At 34.4% G+C, this 26,891-nt stretch overlaps 1 protein-coding gene across 1 annotated transcript in view; it reads left to right on the top strand.

Moving 5' to 3' along the window:
* The first annotated feature begins 1,731 nt into the window (after positions 1-1,731).
* LOC112652334 (transmembrane protease serine 11F) overlaps positions 1,732-26,891 on the top strand; it is a 93,979-nt gene continuing 68,819 nt past the window's right edge. Inside the window, exons 1-2 of the mRNA XM_025435844.3 lie at positions 1,732-1,899; positions 19,904-19,984. Coding sequence (XP_025291629.1) covers positions 19,974-19,984 — 11 coding nt within the window. The 5' untranslated portion in view covers positions 1,732-1,899; positions 19,904-19,973. The remainder of the gene's footprint in view (positions 1,900-19,903; positions 19,985-26,891) is intronic.

Here is a 26,891-nt window from a genome sequence, read left to right as displayed (position 1 = left end):
AACTGTGCTGAAAAGGCACTTGAGGAGTTTATGCCAGGCAGCAACATATTCTGACTAATATTTCAATGAGATCACTCTAATTATTGTATTCAGGTTAGATTGAATGGGACCAATCATGGAAGTCGTGATACCAGTTAGGAGGTAATGCAGTACTTCAGATGACTGATGATGAGGTTATTGATTAGAGTGGTATTGGTGAAGATGGTACAAGTGGTCAGATCTGAATTTTGAGGATAGAAACTAGAACTTTCTAATGGATTGGATGTGGAGAGGAATCTAGGATGGCTTCAAGGTTTTTGTCATGACCAACTGGGTGAGGAATGGTTGCAATTTACTGAGACTGAGACTGAGTGAGAAGTAGTAGTCAGGAAGGTTAGGGAGAACTAATCGTTAAGGTTGGGACATGTTAATATAAGATGCCTGCATGAAATACAAGTGAGTGTGTTGAGCAGAGATTTAGATATGCAAGTCTGGAGTTCAGAGAAGGAATCAAGACTGGAAATATAAGTTTGAGAACCATGAACATATAAAGAGTATATTTGAAACAAAGAAAATCCATGGAAGTTAGAGAGTAAATATGATAGAGAAGATATCTGAAGGCTGAGCCCTGAAAACTTGCAAGATTGACTGGCTGGAAACAGTAGGGATTCAGCAAGTAGTTTCTCAGTCATTGCCCTGTAATTAGCAGTTGTTGAGGAGTCATGTAACTCCCAGTTGATTCATGTTTCAAGTATTAGATACAATCTACTAATGTCACAGGTACACTAAGAGCATGGGGTGGCAGTAATTTGAATATATTTCCTTTGTTAATTAGGAATAATTTAAAGGCAAAAAGTAGCTACAGATTTTTTTCCTTTGGGTATTTGATCAACAAGCTTTTTTTTTTTTTTTTTTTTGAAGATTTTCTTTATTTATTCATGAGCGACAGAGAGAGAGAGAGAGAGAGAGAGAGAGAGGCAGAGACACAGGCAGAAGGAGAAACTGGCTCCATGCAGGGAGCTTGATGTGGGACTCGATCCCTGCACTCCAGGATCATGCCCTGGGCCAAAGGCAGGCGCTAAACTGCTGAGCCACCCAGGGATCTCCAATCAACAACCTTTTGAATCAGAGGTTTTAATCAAATACTAAAAATACTGTGAGTAATTTAATTTATGTAATAATGTTTGCCAAATCCTTCAAATTTTTAGTGCCTAAAAGCATGCCTTACAGTAGTAGAAGCTGAATAAATATTAGCTACATACTGTAACTTTTCCCTGGCAGGTACTTTAGAATCGCAAAGCCATTTTATGTATTGACAAAGAACACTCAAATTATTAGAGTAGAGGTTATTTCCTATTCATTTTCTTTAGCTGCATAAAGGAATATGAATAAGAAAAAAGGTATCTCTTGAAATAAAGATCCCATATCTAAATTCTTTCATCAGTATTTTAATTTCTGACTTAGTGTGAGGCTTGGGTCAAACTGCATAACCCTCTTATAGACTGAGCATAATTTTTTCTTTCTACATGTTGGAAGCTGTAAGATTTGACAGGATTGTGTACTGTCCTCAGAACTCTCTGATAGAGCCAGCAATAATGCTAGTGGTGATTATAGGGGTGTTAGAATGATGTCTCAATTGACCAGCTGTTGTTTTTAGCATGGCCCTATGATTGGCTAAAAAAGATGGCATGTGACTAGTTTTCAATTGGCAAGAACCCTTTTGAAACTGGGGCTCTTGTCTGACTCAGATTGAAAGGGTTAAGCTCTAGGAGAAGGAGGTTAACTGCATTGTCTGTCGTATATTTCGGATGTCAGAGAAAAGATTCCAGAGTTGCATTCTAGGATCATTTCCAACAGCTGCCAGCCAAAGAAGTAGAAACTGTCTAATGACGGAACCACTTCAATACCAGAAACTACAAGGTATGGAAACAATGGTTAAAAGGATTAAAGACATATTTTAAAATCCATTTACTTTCCTCCTATGCCCTGTTATATTTACTATGATATGATTTCAAAAAATTCACTTCTCATGCTTACATTTTAAATCTGTCTTTTTCAAATTTTATCCTCTCTTGAATGATTAGGCATTTCAATTTATTGCATTATTATGTACTTACAGTCAATTTAAAAAAATATTGTGGGAGGTTTATAATGGCATTTATGTTGTTTGAAAACTTAATTTTTAATTTTTATTTTTAAAGACTTTATTTATTCATGAGACAGAGAGAGAGGCAGAGACACAGGCAGAGGGAGAAGCAGGCTCCATGGAGGGAGCCCAACGTGGGACTCGATCCTGGGTCCTCAGGATCAGGCCCTGGGCTGAAGGCCGCGCTAAACCGCTGAGCCACCAGCGTTGCCCAAAAACTTTAATTCAGTGTGTACCAAAGACTCCTGGGAACCCCTGAGATTCTCATGGGCTTTTGACATCAAAATTTAAGTATCATTAGTGGTTTTGCTATGTTGACATTTGTACTGATTGAAGCGAAAGCAATGATGATTAAAACTGCTGGACCTTAGTGTGAATCAAGGCAGTAGCACCACACTGCACCCCACTGCCATTGTTTTTTGATTTCAAGCATTCCAGAAAAAAAGAATTCCAGTTTCACTTAAGAATGTTATTGATGAAGAACAAAAAGTATTAATTTTATTAAATCTTGACCTTTAGGTACAGCCCTTTATTAGTACACCTGGTGACAAAATGAAAACACCTCTGCTTCATACTGAAATGCAATGGTCTTGAGGAAAGTTTTTAGATATTTGAAAAAAAGCTGTAAAAGCTACTATTTAACATACAGCATCATTTTTACTTTAAAGAGAAACTGACAGACAAACTATGGTTACTTAGGTTTAGTTTTTTTGGCAGGTAGCTATTAAAAATTAATAAAGGAAGCTGTGACTTCAAAGAAAACAATAATTTGTTGTTTGTGATAAAGTTCAAACTCACTAGTGTAAATTCAAATTTTTAAAAACTTGCATGATCCCCTGTAAATTTTACGGCTTTCAGTATACTTACTTTTTATAATGAGATTGGTGTTGGTATTAAGAAATATGGAGAGCTTTTGATATCATATAAATAAATGTGTCAATACTTGAGAGATATGGATGATTATGTGAATTAAGTGAATCAGTTCTTTAAAAAGAGCAAGTGCATAATATTACAAAATCATACACACTTAAAGATCCACTCAAAGTAGAAAAATACTGATGGGTTTTAACATAACAAAGTACAAAAATTTCATTGATATGGCCTCAGATTCTACAGGGCAACAACTAACCTTTAAGAAATTGCCATTTTTCAAGTTTTGCTGTAAAATCAAGAATATCCACAATTATTTGAAAACCTATCATAATACTCTTTCTTTCCAATTACATCTCTATGTGAGATAGAATTTTCCTAAAATACTTCAATCAAGACAATTAATGGCAAACCAAGAACAAATAGACATTTCACATTTTTTTGAAAATAAATCTTTTAAAAATAAAAATGTTATTTTTAAATGGTTTATTTTTATTGTAAATAAATAAATATTTTAAATTTCTTAGTTTTAACTTCTAATACTGCAAGTATTGATAGATAGTCTACATAAACCATAGCTATTTAAGGTCTTCAGTAATTTTTAAGGGCATGGGGTGGTCCTAAGAACAAAATATCAGAGGACCACCGATTTGTTTCTTTTCAAGGGAGAAAAGAGTAGCAGGTTTATGTAATGATATGGTGCTAATTCATTAGCCTTGAAGCTAGATTTTAAAAATATATAAGCCCACAAAAAAAGCTGTTTCTTTTTTTCATTTAGTGACTCAGTCCATGACATATTTAACATAGTGATTATGTATCTAATAACTGTGCAGATCAGAAACTTTAAAATGTATAATGCTAGTGCTCTCAGTGATATATTTTGTTTATTCGTTTAATTAATGCTTATCTCCTGGATCCCTGCATTTAACATAATCATTTCCACAATCACACTGCATCTTGAACAAGGTATATTTTTGATGATCAGAACTTTGTTTGATCCTACTACAGATAGTCTTAGATTCGTCATAGGTCATGGGATTAAAATCATGGAAGTATAATTATTTTAGAATTTAAAAAAAAAAGAGATGGGATGAGGTAATCCAAACTTTCTTTTGACAAAAACAAAAATAGAGGCCCAGAGAGGGGTAGATAACATACAAGGTCAGTATGTGACTAATTCTGGAACTGGGATCTGGTTTCCTAGTCAAAAATATTCTTTTCAGTATACTGGTATTTATTCTCTATCTCCTGATATGTGAAACTTTTGCTCTTGAGTGCAAAATATTGACTTACGATGTTAACCACAATTCCAAAAACTGGTGATCTTTGAAACTTTCACCCACTTCTTCAGCCCAGTGAGAGTGCTCAATTTTATTAAGTTCATGTTTGAGGTATTAAATTACCGGTAGAAAGATTCAATGCTGAAAATCAGATTTGGAACTTTAGCCTGATTTTCCAGGTAGTACTGTTAGTACTGTCCTTGTTGCTGCCTTACCTGCTTTGTAAAACCATGCATTATTTACTGTGATTATTTGGGTAACTGCTAAACTGAAGCCTCTGAGAGATTATGTGTGGAAAGCATTTGAAGAGCCACAATTTGAGAACATTCTGAGGTTTATACCTAAAGGAACATTAAACATTAAAATTGTCAGAATTTGGGATCGCTGTGTGGCTCCTTGGTTTGGCGCCTGCCTTTGGCCCAAGGCACGATCGTGGAGTCCCGGGCTCCCTGCATGGATCCTGCTTCTCCCTCTGCCTGTATCTCTCCTCTCTCTCTCTCTGTCTCTATGAATAAATAAATAAAATCTCAAAAAAAAAAAAAGTATTCCATTTACTCAGTAATTGTGTTATCAGTTTTCATGTATAAAAATAAACCATTTAGCCTTTTGTATATTTTTCTGCATATCTTTGTAGTATTTTTTTCTTCTCTTTAAAATATGTGTAGCTTTCTTTATATGGTTATTGAACATTTCTTAAGGACATTACTAGTTACATTCACCATTTTTGCTTTGTGAAAAGATTTTATTATTTACAACTGGCCAATACTGATAAAGTTATTATTGGCCATATTTACTTTTTGAATCAATACACTTTGAATTCTTTGATTATTTAGCTAATTAGTCCTTAACTAACTTGGATTTTCTTTCTAGAAAATCACATTATCTTCAAATAATTTACCTACCAGCCTTTCAATAATTAAATGTCCTTTTACAATTACTGCCATATCATATTATCACGAGCATATGGAAAACTGTTAAATAATATTGAAACCCCTCATTTTAATAATGAGAAAAACCATCACTTAGGAGAAATGATAACCTATATTAAAACTAGTTAGAGAGGCACCTCAGTGGCTCAGTGGTTGAGCATCTGCCTTTGGCTCAGGTACTGATCCCAGGGTCCTGGGATCAGTCCTGCATCGGGCTCCCCACAGGGAGCCTGCTTCTCCCTCTGCCTATGTCTCTGTCTCTCTGTGTCTCTCATGAATAAATAAATAAAATTAAAAAAATAAAACTAGAAAAAAAGTGTGCATATTAATCTGTAATCAGTCCCTACAATCTCTACTGAAAAAGATTTAAGGTCATTTTCTCCCTTGGCATAAGATAACTGAATTGTTGTTTATGTAAAACACAGAATAAATCATCCTTCAAAATCTTTGCCTAAATATATTTCATAAAATTTTAGCTGTGTATAGTAAATTTTTGGAAATTGTGTAATAATGGTTAAATCCTTGTTTACAACTGGTCTCTATCATAAACTGAAGAGTACATAAGAGAGAAATAATTTGTAATATTTGAGACGTATCATTAAGTATAAACTTCGCATCTTGCTGTTATTAGGTATCTAACTATAGTTTTCATGAGGAAATCCTGGCCAGCCAACATTGCATCATGACTGGTTTCATACATAAATTATGGGCATAAAATAACTCCTCCAGTGAGAAGTATTTGAATAATGCATAGATAATGATAGAGATACGTAGGGAATTAGTACACTCACCGGAGATGAATGAAACAAGGCACAGGGTATAAAAAGGGATGGAGAGGGGTGCCTGTGTGGTTCAGTTGGTTAGGCATCTGCCTTCAGCTCAGGTTATACAGGATCCCAGGCTCCTGGGATCCAGCCCGACTTGGGCTCCCCGCTTGACAGGGAGTCTGCTTCTCTCTCTTCCTCTCCCTCTCTCAAATAAATAAATAAATCTTTAAAACAAAGGTATGGAGATTAACGGACTTCAGTGTTACATGAATTTGAACTAGAAATTGGCCAGAATTCAATGAGAATAATAGTATATTTTCAGACAGGGAGTAAGGTTAGAGAAGAAATTGAAAAATGGTACTCAGGGCCAGTCTTGGAAATGGAAATTCCAGAGTAAAGTTGGGAGGTCTTTCAGTGATATCCACCCTTCAGCCTGGATATTGGCTTTGATTACTATTTTCTCTGTTGTCTGTGCCTTCTAGTAAAGAGGCCAAAGGAAGTTAATTAGCTCTTTCATTTCTATTTTCACCTCTTGCTATCAGAAAGCTAGTTTATTTCTAATTTTAAATCATATCTAGTTCATGGGGCCCCAGGGGAACTATTTAATTCATTTTAGAACAGTCTTGGTAGTTTTAGTTTGAATGGCTAAGGATCAAATTAGAGTGATATTTTTCAAACTCAGTGCCATTACCTGTTAGTAGAAAAGACTGTCTTGTGAAACACACACACACACACACACTCACACACATATACACACAAATATAGATGTATGATACTGTGATATAAAATGTATTTTTACTGTAGAACATAATAAAAATTTGGGAGAAAAAAAAACTGCACTAAGGTGTGTCAGAAGCCTCAATACTGAACCGGAAAAATCTAATGTCCACAGGATAATTTTAGAGCATAATATAGGAGGTAAGGTGGGGGTGGTGCATCAGTGGGACTAGTCCTCCCCCAGCAGGGAGGAATATTTTATCAATGCTGTTGTTTAGAATTTCTAGTGCATGATGACATTAATGAGCACACCAACTTTAATCAGTTTCCTTTTGCTTTGAAATTCTTTACAGACACAGTGCCCTCCTATTTGCTGCATGCAGAATAGACTGCTTCTATATAACCCCTGGCTTCAGACTTGGAGTGCCATTGCTTCAGAGCAGCAATGGAAGTTCAAGTTATTACATACTAGAGTCAATCTCTTTTTATCAACTTATCAATGAAGATTATAAGCCACTTATGAATAAGATATAAGCCACTGTAATACCTAAATCAGCCACTAAGAAAGGAAAGAAAATATTTAGAGGAAATGGCTGTCCTGATTTCTCTTACGTATAATTCATTGGAAGATTCTTTTTGCTTAGCAGCTGAGAAAGATGGAATTCATAAAGAGTTCTGAAAAGCTAACTGCAATTTTTATGCAGAAATTTTTTTTTTACTTCCAAAATTAAGGAGAGAGAAAAAAGATCACATTTCCAATTTCCAGAAGTTATGTAAAAAATAAATATAGTTGTAGTTTGGAATGGAATAAGATAAATCAGCCAGTGAGTGGTAATTGGACACCTACCATAGTAGGGTCTATACCAGACACCAGAAGATATCTCAGAAGTAAAAGATCCACTTTCTGGTCTCTAGGATTTTGTATAAAGTTGAAGAGACAAAACTACAATACATAATAGCCAAAAACACAAAACCATGTCATAGATTTTTAAGTGTTGGAGAAGTCTACCACTGGAGAAGCTAAGAGTTCTAGAACAATATACCACTTTTACTAAATTATTGATAATGAGAATGATGTAATGTCAATTGACTACTCTTGTTAGATACTGTTCCAAGTCGTCTACATTCATTATTTCATTTGCTATACTAACTGTTCTAGAAGATAGGCTCTATTTTCATCCTTTTCCCACAAGTGAAGGAATTGAGGAACAGAGATTAAGTGACTTAACCAAGGTCACAGAGTCAATGGCAGAACAAGAATTTGAATCAAAGCAGTCAGTACCCAGAAATTGCACTTTATTTTATTTTTTTAAAATATTTTATTTATTTATTTGAGAGAGAGAGAGAGAAATAGAGAGAGAGAGAGAGAGTGAGCACATAGCTGTGGGGGAGGGGCAGAGGGAGAGGAAGAAGCAGAATCTCCTCTGAGCAGGGAGCTTGGATGTGGGACTCCATCCCAGGATACTGAGATCCTGACCTGAGCTGATGCAGATGCTTGACTGAGCCACCCAGACATCACAGGAATTGCACTTTAAACTGCAACTTTAGGGCACCTGGGTGGCTCAGTTGGTTAAGCGTCTGCCTTTGGCTCCTGTCATGATCCCCGGGGCCTGGGTTGAAGCCCCACCTTGGGCTCTCTGCTCAGCGGGGAGCCTCTTCTCCCTCTCCCTTTGCCTGCTCCCCCTGCTTGTGCTCTCTCTCTGTCAAATGAATAGATAAAATCTTTACAAAAGTAAAATAAAATAAACTGCTACCTCAAACAGTCAGAGATTTCATTAAGGAGGTGGTAATTGAGTTGAGCTTTTACAAAGTGTCATACTGAAGTGAGAGAAAATAATAGGGAGAACACTCTAATGGGAAAGAGGTTGTAATAACAGAAATTACAAAGTCAGAATGAATATTACATGTCTTAAGAATGACAAAGCTTAATTAAGCTTAAAGTTCATGATACAGTGTATCATGGGAAATAGAATTGGGATGAATTTGATTCTTAGAGGATTTTAGAATTTCATTGAGTACATTCTTGATAAGATAGAAAATACAGAAGCTATTATAAGCTTTCAAAAATAGTCACATGATGAAAGTCATGTGTATGGATGATTAGTCTTTAATGAACATGAAGGTGAAGTGGAAGGAGAAAAGAACAAGAGACACAGAATTCACCTGGAAAGCTGTAATAATAGTCTTAAGTTAGTTTAGGATGGGAAAGGAATATATGGACCAAAGAAATAATTTGAGGGAATAATTACCAAAATCATTGGCTACATAGAGAATTAAGGTGAGTACTGAGTCAAAGATACCTTTTGATTTTTAAGTGTAGGTGATTAGGACATTGGATGGTGCCACGTACAATGACAGAAAAGCTTGGAGGCATGAAGATTTGTTAAGTTTGAGATACCTGACAAGACAGTAAACATTCTCTAAAAGCAGGGTGGTGTTATATTTAGCCAATTTAGCCTTAGCAATATGACAGGCACAATGCCTGGCACATACTGGATGGTCAAGAAAATGTTTTTTAAAATGCCTAGCACATAGTAGGTGGTCAAGAAAATATTTTTTTAAAATATATGTTTGAATATAGTAATGGTAAAGCAATGAAACAAAAACTCAATAGGCAACTATAGGACTACAACTTTAATGAGGGAATAAAGTGGGATATAGATTGAGGAATTGTCTGAGTAGAGGAGAGTCCTATAGAGTTATGAGGATTAATTAATTTTTGAAAGAGAAATCTGTTTTGAAAAAAATCTGGAGGATCTGTATAGAAGCCTCCTACTTGAGGTCTTAAAGGACTACTTTCAATCTAAAAATTATGAAGAAAAATAAATTATTATTTTGCACATGTGTCAGAATAGTCTCTGCATTTAACCTTGTTGAGGGAGCTTATGGTGTGTTGATCAGTTTGACACATCCCTTCTTTCAAAGTCACTGATATATATAGCTAATACACAAGAATGTAGAATACATTAGTCTGTCAAACTCAGATCCAATATCATTTGATGAAGATGAGAATATCTCAGTCTGCTTAATTGCAAATGAGAAACACCTAGTATTTTTTGAAAGTGCACACTGGAAAATGTTAGATCATATTCGTAGTTTATGTTTTAACATCTAGGAATGGTATGCACCAAAACAATGGCAGTGGTTAATTCTGAGTGGTATGGGGAGAAAAAAGAGACTAGAAGAGTAGACATTAAAGAGACTTTAGTAATATCTTTAATATTTAATTACGTTTTAGCAAGAGGCTGGATGTATCATATTATTTAAAGGTATTAGAAACAAGAACATACATTTTCTCCTATACTTCTCTGAAAGAACTAACACTTCCCAATAGGTCAAAATTTTGTTTGTTTCTTTATTAACCTTTTCCATCTTTTGAAGAAAGTTTATCTAAAACTAGATATTTTCATTCATAAACAATTCACTTAGTCAAAATACATAAAAAAATTGCAATACATTAAAATATGATGAAAGCAAAACAGCAAATGATAGTGCCAATGTCAACCAAACCCCTAGCCTAGGATGGCATCTGTGGACCTGGCATCCAAGGCTGAGTGAAAATGCCAATCCCAATCAAGGAATTATTTTTTTTTTCTGATTCATCTCTAGACCCAATTTATTTATTTAGTATATTTTTTTTTATTGGAGTTCGATTTGCCAACATATAGCATAACACCCAGTGCTCATCCGGTCAAGTGCCCCCCCTCAGTGCCCGTCACCCAGTCACCCCATCTCCCCTCCCATCTCCCCTTCCACTACCCCTTGTTTGTTTCCCAGAATTAGGAGTCTCTCATGTTCTGTCACCTTCTCTGATTTTACCCATGCAAGGAATTAAACACTAGTAGTGCATTGCTTCTTTTTTCATATTCTGTAGATGAAGAAATACATATAAAATAAGTTCTAGCAGTTTCCTCCCACACCTCTGCTAATGATATTGTGCTTCACCCCCTTATAGAGTGTGAGCACTTCTCTTTGAAGACTAGATTGTACCACACACACTAGCCTATATATACTCTACATGTCAATAACTAGAGGTATGTTGGTAAAAATCAAAGCTTACTCTTGGGATGGTTCTTCAACATTTCTGGAACAAGAAATATTCCCTAGAAGTTATCTCAGATGCAATCAACAGAACTATGTAAGGAAATATTGTTAGAACAAATCATATCACCTTCTGGGATTTACCCAGTCTAGGGCAGCCAATCTTGGTTTATCAAACTGAGAAAACTGATCTCTCTAAATGTCATCAGGATATTGATTATTTCATTCAACAAATTGACAGTAGACATAAACATTTCCCTAATTCTACCTTCATTCCCAGATTGAATGTCTCAGACTACATCCTTCCATAGTAATTTATCAAAGTAATAAATAAAATTAAGAGTAAGCTGAACTTTTTAAACATCCCATTTATTCTTCCAAGTTTTACCTGCAAAGTTTTGTGGGTTTTTTTTTAATACTTCCAAAGTTGTCCTAATAGCCTAAATAGACTAACTTAGGTCCCCCAAATTGTTTACTCATGTAATTTGAAACTGCACTTTCTATGAGTTATTATAACATTCCGCTGAAGTCTTTAATTTATGTGTAGATGGGATAAAGCCATTTAATCAATTAATCTAAATTATTAGTCAAAGGTTACAAGGCAAATTTGTAGTGAATTTACTAAAGAAACAAATCACATGAAAATGTGAATGAGACGTGATAGAATTCTTATATACAGCACTTGGGAAGTATTGGAACACATTCAATTCACATTTGAAAATACTTAATTCTGGAAGCAAATGTTGCACAATTTTATACTTATTTTGTGAAGTTCAACTGTAAATGTTCAACTTAGAAGAACTCTCTTGATTTTGGGAAAAAACAAAATCAAAATCAGACCTGTTCTACCTTAGATATCAGAAAATTAAAAATTGAATTAAAATGATAAATTTTGTTTACTGTAATTATTGATAGTTATTGAAACTCTTGATTCTAAGATACGATAAGACCAAAAAGTGGGATGCCTGGGTGGCTCAGTGGTTGAGCGCCTCCCTTTGGCTCAGGGCATGATCCTGGGGTCCCAGGATCGAGTCCTACATCAGGCTTCCTGCAAGGAGCCTGCTTCTCTCTCTGCCTATGTCTCTGCCTCTCTCTGTGTGTCTCTCATGAATAAATAAATAAAATGTTTTTCTTTTAAAAAAAAGACACAAAGGACGTTAAATAATCATGAACTGAAAGAACATTGGGAGAACAGTGCATAATTTATAGCTATAAATATGATTTGACATCAGAAAACTGGACTTGTGTTTCTAGAATATTCTGTAAATCCTTCAACCTTTTTTGTACTTAACATATAAAACAAAGCAAAAATTCCTTCATATTTCTTTCTCATTCTTTCTTTCTTTCTTCCTTTCTCATTCTTCCTTCCTAATCATTAAATTGGAGCTAAGAATGAGTCCAATAAATTATGAAAATGAGTAAACTAGATATGTCTATAACATATAGACTCATATTTGTATCTATTTTACAAGCTTTTACAGAGATTAAAGACTATCTTAGTTGGCATGATATGAAATGTAAGGTCGATGATATTTTAATTCAAATATAGATTGAAATAAAACTGTGAACATTCACTGACAGGAAATGTTGCTTGTTTGGCTTCTCTAAATCCTGGAATTTTCACTATAGTAGTCAAGTATGCTACTGTAGCATTTGTACGTCTGCCCTGATGACTGTACTTTATTATGATCTTTTGCTTGATGTTTGTCTTCTTTGCTCACTTGTAAGGTCTTTGCAGATGGAAATTAATCTTGTTTGCTACAGTGTGCCTAGCAATTAGCACAGTTTGGCACAGACTAGGTGTTCAAGAAACATTAATGATAGTATGCATGAATAAAATGAGAGCTTGGGTCCAATTTCCTAAGGGATTTAACTGAGGAATTTCTGGAGATGACAAAGTATCATGATTATTTTGGATGAGCACATGTTTTGAAATGAGAACTATACAGATATACCTATTCAATAATTAAAGTTTTTTTTAAAATGCAACCATATAAGATATATGATAAATCTTAACGTAAATTTACATTGTTTCATTAAAAATCTTGTGAAAATTCTTAATTGTATGGGTAAGAGTATGTATCTGTTGTAGTATAGATTGGATTCTTTCTTCTCTTGCTTTTCCTCTTCTTCCTTCTCCTGTGTGTCTTTCTTTTTCTGCATCTCCTTCTCTGTCTTCTGCTCTTTCTCTTATCCCTCCTTTTCCTGCTTCTCTTCCTCTTATCATTTCTTCTAGAGTCTGGGACATTAATTTTTACCTACAAAAGGTAGTACAGTTACACATATGGAAGGAAAGAAGAAAGAAAAAGAAAAGGAAGGAAGGGCGGGAGGGAGGTCGTACAAGTGTACATACATCATCAGAACTGTCCTGAGAATTTGGAAACTTTTTTCCACATAGAAAAACAGCCTTCCCTATGCACATTCCCTTGAGACTTCCAGGAAGAATAAACTGTCAACCATATAAGGAGTATAAGACCATCAGATTAGAGTTGGGTTGGGTCCTACGGGTAGGATAATTGGATATAATCGATCAACATTATCTCAAAGATCATCAGTTTCAACAGTTCTCAATGTGTCTTATAACATAGAACCTATGATGAAATCTGATGAAAATGATAAACCTTGCCTTAGAAAAATGTATACATGTGCATATGAATAAATTTTATAGTAATTTCAGTAAATCCAACTGAAACATATTTGTAGTCCTTGGACCTAGTCCAAACTCTGAAATTATCTAATTTATCTATCCATCTATCATCACCTACCTATATATCTCTTAATCCATCATCTATGTACAGAATGAGATCTAGAGATGTTACCTGCATTGTTCAGACACACAACTATGAGGTGGCAGTCAGTTCTGTCACCAGGGCACTTAGCTTCCTGATCATGTTTTTTTTTTTTTTTTTTTTTTTCTTTTTTTCTACTCCTCATCCTGGAAAGGAGATTAGAGAGAGAGAAGGGTGGGGTTTGTTGTTGTTTCTTTTTTTTTCTTTTTGCACATCTCTGGCATTCTTATAGTTGTTTTTAAACAGTTACTAGCCTTTATTCTAAGAAATAGCCTAAAATAGTCTATAAAAGATTGTTTCGGTCACAAATTTAGTAAAGAAATTATAGGATGTATTTAATCACTACTGTATGATTCCCGTGGTTCTTCCCAAACCTTTACTGACTCTCCTAGAGGAAACAGTATCAGCTTCTCTGTTTCTATTAACCTCATCATGTTTCTAAGTAAGAAAATACCCTAACTGATCAAACAGATAGCATTGTGCTGCTAGCAAAGGTTAAAAAAAATATTATTCCAGAAAAGAAACAGATTAAATTGTGCAGCAGCATTTTGGCAGTGCTCACAACAAAACTACCACTTGTGGCTAGCAAGCCGCCAGCTGTCCCCTGGACTATTAATTTTGTACAAGTGGAAAATGAGTTGAAAACATATCATGGCTCTAAGATAGAATGAAAACCAATTAAAAAAAAAAAAAAAAAAGAAAGGCAATCATGACTTGTTTAGTCCAGGAAATGCATCAGTTTTGGAGGAAGAGTTTTCCTGGACAACTGGATCCATATACTTGAGAGATGAAGCAAAAACCTAGATATTCCTAGTGGGATCCCTGGGTGGCGCAGGGGTTTGGCGCCTGCCTTTGGCCCAGGGCACGATCCTGGAGACCCGGAATCGAGTCCCACATCGGGCTCCCGGTGCATGGAGTCTGCTTCTCCCTCTGCCTGTGTCTCTGCCTCTCTCTCTCTCTCTCTCTGTGACTATCATAAATTAAAAAAACAAAAAACAAAAAAAACCCCTAGATATTAGATATTCCTAGTTCATCAGTTTGATTTGGGAAATCAGTATGGAAGAAATGCAATCTTACTTATAGTCATAAGCTATGCTCTTCATAGTATTGCATCATGATGTCAAACATATCATCTATAAAGCTTTTCAACATGGATTTGTTTTCTGTTGCTATTCATGAATTTGGCCATTCCCTGCTCATTGTCCATTTCAGTGATTCAGGGCATTAATTATCTGATCTTTCTGATGACAGAGAAGCATATATATTCTCTGTGAAGACCCAGGGAAACCCTTCCTTATATCATTTTTGCATATTATAAGTGGCCATTTTGGATTTTGCCATTTGATTCTGATGCTGTATCTATGCTCAAAGAATTTTTAAAGAAAGACCCTTTTGGTGGAAGCATCCTTGGCATTAGGAAGTTTGTGTTTTTTTCAATTTTTCCCTTAAAAACTATCCTACCAGCTAGCTCAAGGTGCTTACCAAGTTGGAGATCAAGCTCAAGTTTTTTTTCTTTCTAAAGATGACAGGTTTTAATTAGTCAGTAGTTATAGACTACTAACATATAATCTCAGGGACTTACATTTTTAGACTTAATCATGTGAAAAAGCTCGTACAGATGTTATAAAGCTATTTATCTACATAAACCTATTCTTTTTATAAGGTCAGAGTTAAATGTATCATGAAGATATCTATCTGTGAACTATAGATATACTGAAAGTATAACAAAAGAATTTCCAAAATTTTAGTTGAAGTTGATATAGTGTTTTATAACCACAGAACCTAGTAATTTTTTTTCTGAGTTAAAAAGTTTGTAAATAAAATATTTTGCAATAATGTTACCCAAAGAATGAAAATAAATGACTGTTTGATTTTTTAGAAACAGAGTCTAAGTGCTACTGATATCAGCCAATTCACTTCTGAATAACTACTTGCATATCTTCTATTTCCCAACTTTTAGCTGGACGACAGATAGATCACAAAGCATAAAAAAAGTGAACTCTACATATAAGAATTCAGAAATATATTTTATAATTACTTGTAAAATAATTTGAGTAGCAATATTTTTAAATATAAAGATTGATAAATTGTTTTAGATTTATAGATTTAGATACATATCAGCAAGGACATCACTTAATATGTTATATTTGAATGATAATAGAATCTGTCTACAACTTTGAAGATGGTGATAATGAAGTAATCAGGCTATTGATATTGGTATAAAATAATTTCTTTTGTATGTAAAGTATATAATTTGCTTACAAATAAAAGTTTTCTAAAAGAAACAATTAGGATCTGAGGAAAAAACAAACAACTATTGGCTTAAACACTGGCTCAAAAAACTCCAAGATGCATTCTTTGGGATGAAAAAGAAAGGCATATATGTCATCTTTTGATCTTCTAAATTCCATAATTTAATGAGCACATGGAAATTATACAAGTAAATAAGTTGACCTTAGAGTGAGTGTCTCCAATTTTTGTTACCTCAGTTTTCTGGGCAAATAATATTAGTTCTCATAATATACTAAAGAGAGGCCATTCATTTGGTCTCCTTTTCCGTAGGTCAGTGACACATTCATTCTAGTCCATAGAATTCCTTATTAACCTTGCGGGTGCCATCTTCTATCCATGTTATCACCCTTTGGCAGTGCTCATACTTGAGAAGGTGTAATACTCCACTAAATCCTCTTATGCTCTTTTTTTTTCCTTTATATATTTAGGTCTTTATTTCTACAATGCTTTGCAGTTTTCATTGTACAAGTCTACGCATAAATTGTTAAATTTATTCATACATGATTCATGGTTTTATTTTTTATTTTTAAAATATCTTATTTATTTATGAGAGACACAAAGAGAGAGAGAGAGAGAGAGACAGACAGAGAGAGGCAGAGACACAGACAGAGGGAGAAGCAGGCTCCGTGCAATGGGAGCCTGATGTGGGACTTGATCCGGGGTCTCCAGGCCCTGGGCTGAAGGCGGCGCTAAACCGTTGAGCCACCCGGGCTGTCCTGATTCACGGGTTTAGACGTTAGTTTAAACGGTATTTAACCCCAATAAAAAATACACAGACAAAAAAATAAAGAGATTCCAACATCACATTAAAAATTTTTATTTTCCAGGAATATTTTTGGTAGTGTATAGAAATAAACTTAATTTTTGTATTGGCATTAATACCTTGGTAAAGTAACTTATTTATTCTAGAAATTGTTTTTTTAAATTATTTAGGAGGTTTCCTTCCTTCCTTCCTTCCTTCCTTCCTTCCTTCCTTCCTTCCTTCCTTCCTTCCTTTTTGCCTTTAATTTCTTTTTCTTGCCTTACTTCAATGGCTACTATAGTGGTTTGGGTGGGGTTTTTTTTGTTGTTGTTTTTGTTTTTTTGTATTTTTTTTATTGGAGTTCGATCCTCATGTTCTTGATTCAATGGCAAAATAGTGCGCTGATTGCCTTAATAAGTGCAAGATAAAATTTGAGGTCACTTATCAAATCTTAGGCTATTAGCAAGTATGAGGCTAAATTATTTCTTTGTTATAACTCTACTAAGTTCAAAATTTAACTAATTTATTATAAAATTTTGCAATTACAGGGAAATGTATACAAATCTTTTAGATTCAATTCTAAAAGTTATCTTTTTCCCATTCCTTTCTTTTATTTTGGGCACTGAAGAAACATGATCAGTTTGGGAATATCTTAACTTTCCCCTTGATGTCATGATGTAATGTCATCTTATTATTGACTTTCCCTATTGACATTTTGCAACATACATGCATTGCATTGTCTTTTGACTGATAATAAATCAATCAACAGTGCAGCAATAGAAACCAGTATTGTGCCTGCACGTATGCAGCAAGGTGGGCTGAGGGTGCTCCTAACCAATGAAATAAAATTCACATGTAGTAATTTCACTTATATAGTAAAAATTACTAGTGCTTGCCAACCTCCAGAATTAGCTGATAGTTATTCAGCCTTGTAAGAAGCATTCATTTAAAACTCTGCATATGCTAATTACTTAGAACCCAATACATCAATATTTTTAATTATGTATTGCAATTAAAATTAATTAAAATTTAAAAATTGTGCAGATGCAATATATTACTAAAAAGAGAAGCCATATAAACAGAAGAGTTTTGAAGTCATTGAAAACAATTAGCAATATAGCACTAACTTTAGAAAAAAATGAGAGTTGCAGAGAATAAAGTACCCAATATTTTTATGGGCTTTATTCTGAACCAGGCAATATTTTAAGTCTTTTACATTTATTCTCTCATTTAAACTATGTATGAATAGTATCCTCATTTTACAGAGGGAGAAACTGAGCTGTAGAAAGGTTAAGAATTTTCCTAAAGTTTATAGTTGGTTGATGACAACACCAGGAAATGAACCCAGCCACTATCCAGAGCCTAGTGTCCTGCCACTCCACCACAGTAAGGATATTACCTCGGAGAATGAAGAGGAGTTATTTTATGTATTCACTAAAAGTAGAAGAAGGGGGAAAAAAAAAAAAACAAGAACAATCAAAGAAATAGAACCTTTGCAATCAGATAGAAGATCATTTGAGAGAATGGCATAGGAAAGAAGAATCCTGAGGGAAACAGATGAACCTTTATTTTTGAATATTTATGAATGTAAGAAATATATGCATACCACATCTCATTTCAGACCCTCAAAGCTGGTTCTTGTAATTACATGCTTCTTGTATAGAAAAATTTCCTCCACTTAAGTGAGAGTTTTTCTCTGTATTATTATTTATGAACATGAAGAGCTGAGAATATTTTATAACATTTTACAAATTACAATATTAATTTATACAAATGTAATATTAATTTATTAGTGAGAAATATTTTAATGTAAACATTAAAAACATTTTAAATGCATATGTATATGATACTAATTTCAAGTTAGCATAGTACTTTATATAGCAATAATAGTGGGTTATAGTCATATATTAAAATTAATGTAATTTCTCTAGCACTTTTTTTTAGATTTTTATGATTTTGTACTTTTAGAAAAATTAGATCTCCAAAGAACAAAATTACTTTTTGATCAATTAAGTTATAATTTTCAATTTAGGTAAAAAGATTGAATAAGTTTTGTGAACTACTTACTCAGGAATTTTTATTCCTTTTCAAAATTATATTACATACTTTTTTGTCATATTATTGATGATTACACAAAATAACAATCTGGCTCAGTTTTTCTGTTTCTAAACTGTCTTGGGAAATACATTTCGTATTAATGACTTCGGGGAATATTATGATAAATGTTAAGATTAGATTCGTATTATTTGTAGTATTTTAGATAAAGGTATTCTGTGTGAATTACAAAGATAAATATTAAAGCTTTCTTTTTTCTTTAATATCTCCTGGATCTAATCATTTAAAAGTAGCCCTTAAAATTGGAATATTCCTTCTGAAACTTTACTCATCTTCATTAGAAGTTCATATATTCAGCCCCAAATCTCTGAGATCAAATGTAATTTTCCTGAGGAATTCACACACCATTAAGATGAACTAAACTGTGCTTTTATTTTTTTTTAATTCCTGTTTTTATTTATTTCTTTCAGGGAGAGAAAGAAGAGAAAGAGAATAAATGACTAGGGGAAGGGGTATAGGATGAGGGCAAGGGAGAGAATCCTAGGTAGACACCATTAGCTCAATGTGTGGCTTTTTCTGACAACCCTGAAATCATGACCTGAGCTGAAATCAAGAGTCAAACACTTAACCAACTGAGCCAGGTGTCCCTAAGATATTCTTAATGATAAGAAAGAAGAAAAAAGGCATTGTTGTTGTTTTTAACATTCTTCTTTTGCCTTTGTGGGGGAAAAATAAATTCTTTCAATAAAATCTGTAATCTCTAGAACTAAAATGGACAGTATGAGAAAAAGCTAATACAGCCCTTATTTTATTATGAGCAAAATAAGTCCCTATAAGGTAAGAGACTAGAGCAGGGTCATACAATCAAGGTGGCAGAGACAAGCCCCCTGCCTGGCCCATAGCTCAGGTCCTTACCACACTTGCTTATCTCATGGTTCCATGAAAAGGAAGAGACATAACAATTTCCGTGAAGAAGGAAGAAGTACCATTGACGTACTGTAATGTTTTGTTGGTATTTTTTAAAAAAACAAATTGGGGACACACCTCAATGCTGATCATACCTTCCCAACTGGAAAAGTGTGGTCTTCTGAATCATCAACAATTGCACGTTGTGTGCTGTCCACTGCTTGGAACTCTCTGTGCTATGAAGTATTAATAATGACTTCACTGAGTTGAACTGGCTGGCACAAAATTGATTATGTTCTTATCATGCTATATCAGGACTGTAGCTCTCAGCCACTAAACCTGTCAGACTTGTTTCCTTTCTTGTTGCCAGTGACTCTTATTATTTTCCAGCCTCCCAGCCCTGACCTGGCTGATAGAGATCAGATGGTGACTGGATACAAGCTGCCCCAGCACTGGGTCCATGATGTACGCGTAAGTACTCAGCTTTTCTCAGTCGGAGTTATCAATTGGGACACAGGTTCACAATTCCTGACACAGGCAGGACAAATATTGTCTGGTGGACTGTGCTTTAAAAATAAGGGTTTTTTTTTTCTACGTGTGTTACTGTATTTTGGATTAAAGTTTTATTTTGTTGCTATTTCCACATATAATAATTTCTTTAAACAGAAAGGACCAATATGATCCTTTCTTTCCAAATAACAGAAATAGAAATGATATGCAGTAATATATTAACTCATTATATTTAAACATTTAGGAAAAACTCTGCTTCAAAAGAATAATTTATAATAGTTTATTTAATTTCTTTAGTATGATCAATAGCTTAGTATACATTTTTGTGGTAATGTTGCTTTGTGGAGTATATTCTGGGAAAACTTGAAATATAAAAGGAGACTTTATTGAAATTTCAATTCATAATTCAAAATAAAAAAAGTATGGCGGCAGTAAGATTATATGTATCATGAATGAAGGATGAAAGTTCAAATATTTACATCTAAATATCTAAATAATTATTGAGTTAACAAAATCTACACTGTATGTGACATTTTTCATAATTCAACTCCAAAATAATTGATCAATTAATGAATTTAAGGTAAATAAATTTGTATACGTATATATAGTTAGGAATTTCAGGCTATCATTTTACAGACTCAGAAATGAATTACTGATATTTGATGTTAGTGATTTCAAACACTGCATAGTCTACCCTTGCTTCTCAAAGAGGTTCTTGACCTCTCTATAGACACCAATCTCCCAGCTGATCTGCAGACTGATGTTTCCAATTTAATCATGATTCTGTGATCATTATAATTGTACAGTCATTTGATTTTGTCTTCAATAAAGTATAATACTTTAAGCCTGTAGGCTCCAGCACTCTTAAATAATGAGTGTTCTTACCCTTCCAAAATTACTCTGAAATAATAGCATGAGCCTGAGGAAGATTATCTATTTGATGCATGAAGTTTCTCCCCAATGTCCCTTTCAGGACAGCATGATATGGCATATTATCAGTACTTCTCATTAAGTATGGGAGGTGTATGTTTCTCTTCTCTCTCTTTTTTTTTTAAAGATTTATTTGTTTATTTGAGAGAGAGAGAGAGAACAAGTGGGAGAGGCAGAGGGGGAGAGAGAGAAAGAATCTCAACCAGGTTCCACACTGAACTCGGAACCTGACATGGGGCTCAATCTCATGACTCTGAGATCATGACTGAGTTGAAATCAAGAGTCAGACACTTAACCAACTGAGCCACCCAGGCACGCCATGAAAGGTATACTTCTTATTAGATATGAGAAAGTGTTATTTCTTCTTCTAAAATATTTATTTATTTATTTATTTGAGGGAGAGAGAACACGAATGTGGGGGAGGGTCAGTGGGAAAGAATTTCAAGCAGACTCCCTGTTGAGAGCAGATCCCCATTAAGTGCAGAACCCAGAGACCCTGAGATCATGACCTGAGCCAAAATAAAAAATCCACCATTTAACAGAGCCATCCATGTGCCCCTGAAAGTGTTATCTCTAATTCACCGAGATAAGGACAGAGTAGGAAAAAATGTGCATACAAAAAAATTACTTTTATATATAACAAACATTCATATAGGTATAATATGCAAACAATTTCAGTTTTAAAGAATTAGCAAAGAACTTGAAGTTCTCTCATTCTCATTTTGCTTAGAATTGTGTAGTATTGCTTTTCTATCAGCCTGATTCTACTCTTCCCAATAGCTATTCACTCACTTTACCACACTAAAAGTGTCATTACAGACACATGAAATTTCTATATTGAAGCGTCATCAGCTTTTTTTTTTAAAGACTTTATTCATTTATTCATGAGAAACACAGAGAGAGAGAGAGAGAGAGAGAGGCAGAGATAGAAGTTAGAGGGACAGGGAGAGGGAGAAGCAGGCTCCATGCAGGGAACCTGATGTGAGACTTGATCCTAGTTCCTGGGATCACGCCCTGAGCAGAAGGCAGATGCCCAGCCAGTGAGCCACCCAGGTTCCCATGTCATCAGCTTTGATCCAGAGCTTATAATTCTGAGGATTTTGAGTATCTTTTAAATTTAATTTTATGTTTATTTATTTATTTTAGATTATTAATTAATTAATTAACTAATTAACTAATTAATTAAGTAATTAATTAGTTAATTTATGAGAGAGAGAGAGAGAGAGAGACGCAGAGACACAGGCAGAGGGAGAAGCAGGCTCCACACAGGGAGCCAGATGTGGGACTCGATTCCGGGTCTCCAGGTTCAGGCCTTGGACTGAAGGCAGCGCTAAACCGCTGAGCCACCTGGGGCCACCCTTGAGTATCTTTTTTAATTGGATTCTAGATCAGTATTATTTTTAACAATAAAAAGTGGATTGCACCATAGGGATAAAAAGGTTAGGGAGTAGGTTCATTGACTTTCTTGGTAAAGGTATTTTGCTCAAGAACAGTCTCAGGCTCAAAGAATGAATGAATTAGATGCTACAGCTTCTTAGAAGTTTTGTTTTTCTCATTGTGGTAGAGTAGGAAAGAGTACTAGCATGAGATTTAGATGTGTTCTAGATCCAGCCTTGCACTCATTTGTCTGGATAAGTCACTTACCTTCAAGATTTCACCTCTTTTATATGTGAAGTATGGAAAGTTCACATTAATAGAAATGGAGGAGGAGTTGTCACCTTTAATGAGATTTGAAATAATTTTTGTGAGTAAGCACAAAGATATTTTATTATTTATAATTTGGTTTATCTTGATATTATTCATTTTGTTTTATTTTCTTCGTTAAATAACTGGAAGTAACATCTGATATTAACTTTGTTATATTTTTACTATATCATAACTAGTAAATCTAAGTATTGTATTGTGGAACTGTTGTTTTAGATGTATGATTGTGCATACATGTGTGTTCCATGCTGTGATGTGGAACATTTCTTACTGTGGAACATGGTCAAAAACATTTAAAAACACTGCATTAGCCTTAAAGTCGTTTTCAATTCTGTGATTTTGAAAGACTTAATAGCTAGTTAAAATGGAGGACATTAACTTTCTTGAGGCTCTAGAGACCATTTGAATTATCCTATAGATTTTTTTTCTCCACTAGTCCCTATATCTGGTGCCTCCTACAGGTGAGGAAGAAATCAGAGATATGGTTACCAGCAATATAGATACTTCGGTGCCAGGAGGCCACACCCTGATGGCACAATTGGACAAATGTGAAAAAATAAGTATAAACAGAATGCTATGGGAATATCTGCTTAATCTTATAAAGGCTTTTCTGAGGAATTGAGTGTAATCTAAAAAAAAACAACAACTATTTGGAATTAGTTGGAGGAGAAGGAAGTAGGGATTCTTGACTGGGAGAACACAGCCCGTGTAAAAGTCGTGAGACTTAACACACAGTAGCAAACAGATGTTGGAAATTATCAGAAGAAATGCATGATCAGACTATGAAGCGCCTTTTGTTTCAGATTAAAATCTCTAAACTTTATGAAGAGAATTGAGTAAAAAACTTAAGCACAAGGAAGAAATGATCAAATTTGTGACTGAGAACCATTAGGGTAGACCAGAACAGTCTGGTGGTTCTACTGTCTTTTGGTACAGTTGCAGAACTAAGTGAAGGGAATGGCATGGACACTGCCTACGTACAAGTTGATTCTTCTGCCTAAAATGAATGTTCCTTCTCACAGTTGATTAGACTCCATATCTTCCTTGAAGATTCTAATTAAAATTACTGCAAAATTTTTCTCCTACCTCACATCGTATGTCTTAATTATTTCTTGAAACACAGCCATGGTGTTAACAAAAGATCACTTTAATAGGGACACCTGAGTTGCTTAGTTGGTTAAGCCTCCAACTCTTGATTTCAGCTCAAGTCATGATCTCAAGATTGTGAGAGCAAGCCCCACATTGGGTGCTGGGCATGGAGCCTGCTTAAGATTCTCTCCTTTTAGCCTCGGTGTCCAACGAAAGATGAGTGGATAAAGAAGATGTGGTTTATGTATACAATGGAATATTACTCAGCTATTAGAAATGACAAATACCCACCATTTGCTTCAACGTGGATAGAACTGGGGGGTATTATGCTGAGTGAAGTAAGTCAGTCGGAGAAGGACAAACATTATATGTTCTCATTCATTTGGGGAATATAAATAATAGTGAAAGGGAATATAAGGGAAGGGAGAAGAAATGTGTGGGAAATATCAGAAAGGGAGACAGAACGTAAAGACTCCTAACTCTGGGAAACGAACTAGGGGTGGTAGAAGGGGAGGAGGGCGGGGGGTGGGAGTGAATGGGTGACGGGCACTGGGGGTTATTCTGTATGTTAGTAAATTGAACACCAATAAAAAATAAATTAAAAAAAAAAGACAAGAAAAAAAATATAATAATAAAGAAGATAACTATAAAAAAAAAAAAGGAATTGAATAAAATTCTAGACTTAAGGAATTAAGACCCGAAATGAATAATGTAGACAATCATAGTCAAATTAATCAGATACCCACTAGTATATTTATAATATAACTTGGAATACTTTTAATAGAACTGGTATGTGATTGGTTTTGCTACACACCAAACATTACAAATCATTTTTTCATTTGAAAAAAAAAAAAAAAAAAGATTCTCTCCTTTTTTTTTTTGCCTCTCTTCCATACTCTCTCTCTCTAAAAAAATAATAATAATAATAATAATGATAATAACAAATATTATATATACTTGACACCTCTCTGCATGCTTAACTGCTTGTTTATAATTAAGGCCCACAGTTGAACAGACAACTTTCAGTATTCCCAGTGCCAAAACATTGCCTGGCCCATTGTAAACCCTCAACATTTGTTTGTTGACTTACAGTAACATATACCTAAAGCTAAAGAACAGAGACTGAGAAATGAGGAAAGATTGGAGTAAATAGGGCTCATTCTCATGACCTGAGCTGAAACCAAGAGTCAGACACCCAAGAGGCTACACCACCCAGGCACCCAAAGTTTACTTTTCATTACATGTCTATTCAAGAAGGCCTAGGGGATATTTGAGATCCAGTAATTCAGAGGGTAAATAAAAAGCTAAGTAGTGGAGAGAATTCATTTGAAGTAAACTTATGCTATGGTGCTGACAGGGATTTATTGTAGAAGAGATGAAAGCATCACATAAATGCCTATAGACTAAATTTTAAAGTTTTATTTATTCATTAATTCAACAAATGATTATTACTCTAACTTATAACATACCAGTAGCACATTACATACACACATAATATATATATGTGATTATACATATTATACATACACATGCTATCTATTGTGAGTTCATATCATGTGTGCATATCACATGCACATAAATAAACATACACATAGACCTGTACATGACTACAACAAATATCCTCTACTTTTATGGTGTTTACAATTTAGAAGAGACATGATAAGCAACTAAAACAAATGGCAATAAATTTAAAATGTGTATGTCTGAGGTAAAGATTTTGTATTTTTTTTCCAAAACCTTTTTAGCCTTATTTCTTTTAATAATTTCTTTCTTTCTTTCTTCTTTCTTTCTTTCTTTCTTTCTTTCTTTCTTTCTTTCTTTCTTTCTTTCTTTCTTCTTTCTTTCTTTCTTTTCTTTTTGTGGTATCTGATTTAATAAACACACTGCCTTCTAAAAGACAACACCCCATCCTCTCATAGAATTCCTTCAATCTGGCAATTAAGGTGCCTGTAGAAGGCCTTTCCAGCATTCTAAAGGTCAGCTGCCTCCAGATGTTGTGCTGTGTGCTACAATAATCAGAGGTCTAGAATCAGTGATAATGCTGGTGGTGATAACTGCTGGCTTTTTTTTTTTTTTAAAGTAGACTTTTCGTTTATATGATAACACTCTATGGCCTACTTTCATTTGCAGATAAATGAAAGCTAATTTGTGAAATGCATTTGAAAACATTAAATATTGAAAAAGTCTCCCACTATCCTTAAAGAAGATCTCAATAGGATCTAACCCTTTTAACACTATTCAACAAGTGTAGGAAGACATGGAAATCAATACCTTGACCAAGAAAATAGTTCTGTGTTGCTGTGTCCAGTTACTCTCAGTAGTCTTTAAAAAGGGTATTGTGTTTTTGGAGTACTGTGGAGTTAGATGTGTTAGGATAATGCATGGAAATTTAGGGGGAAAATAGCAAGAAATTCTTTATGCCCTTGAATCATATATTCATTATATTATTTCACTATTTATGAAGCATTTGAATGCTTAACATTTCAGGAACACGCACATTCAAAATTCAAGTTGAGAAGCCAATTCAAAGACATGAGAAATACTTGCTGCACTTGCTGTTTTGGATTCTGCACATTATATTTTCTTCCAATAGTGTATATGACTAAACTTTGACTTTCAACTGATTTCTTGTAGTTGCCAGTACTAAAATGTATTTGTCTTTGAATTATTTTGCAAAATTTTAAAGATTTTATAATTAATTGCTTATTATTGTCTAATATTTGAAAATAGGCTACTTTAAGACATTCAGTAAATTTTTTTTTGAGATTTTGTTTACTCATTCATGAGAGACAAAGAGAGAGAGACAGAGACAGGCAGAGAGAGAGGCAGACTCCCCATGGGGAGACTAATGAAGGACTCTATCATGCAGGACCTCGGGATCATGGCCTGAGCCAAAGGCAGATGCTCAGCCACTGAGCCCCCAGGCACCCCAAGGCATTCAGTAATTTATGTAACATTATCATTGGGTAAAGATAGCAGCCTACAACTTAGGTATTTTATATAAAATAAATTAATTTAAAATATAACTGTAGAAAATTACAGTAGTGTGATCTACTAGTGGGAACCATATGAAATGGCCGTTTTATGGGTTAAAAACGACTTAATACAAGAAATTTCATATGGTTCAAACTAATCAAATCTCTTC

Source organism: Canis lupus, chromosome 13 (genome assembly GCF_003254725.2).
Source record: "Canis lupus dingo isolate Sandy chromosome 13, ASM325472v2, whole genome shotgun sequence".
NCBI classification, from domain to species: Eukaryota; Metazoa; Chordata; class Mammalia; order Carnivora; family Canidae; genus Canis; species Canis lupus.
Note: the sequence above shows the minus strand (reverse complement) of the source record. Positions and strands in the feature narration are given on the sequence as shown.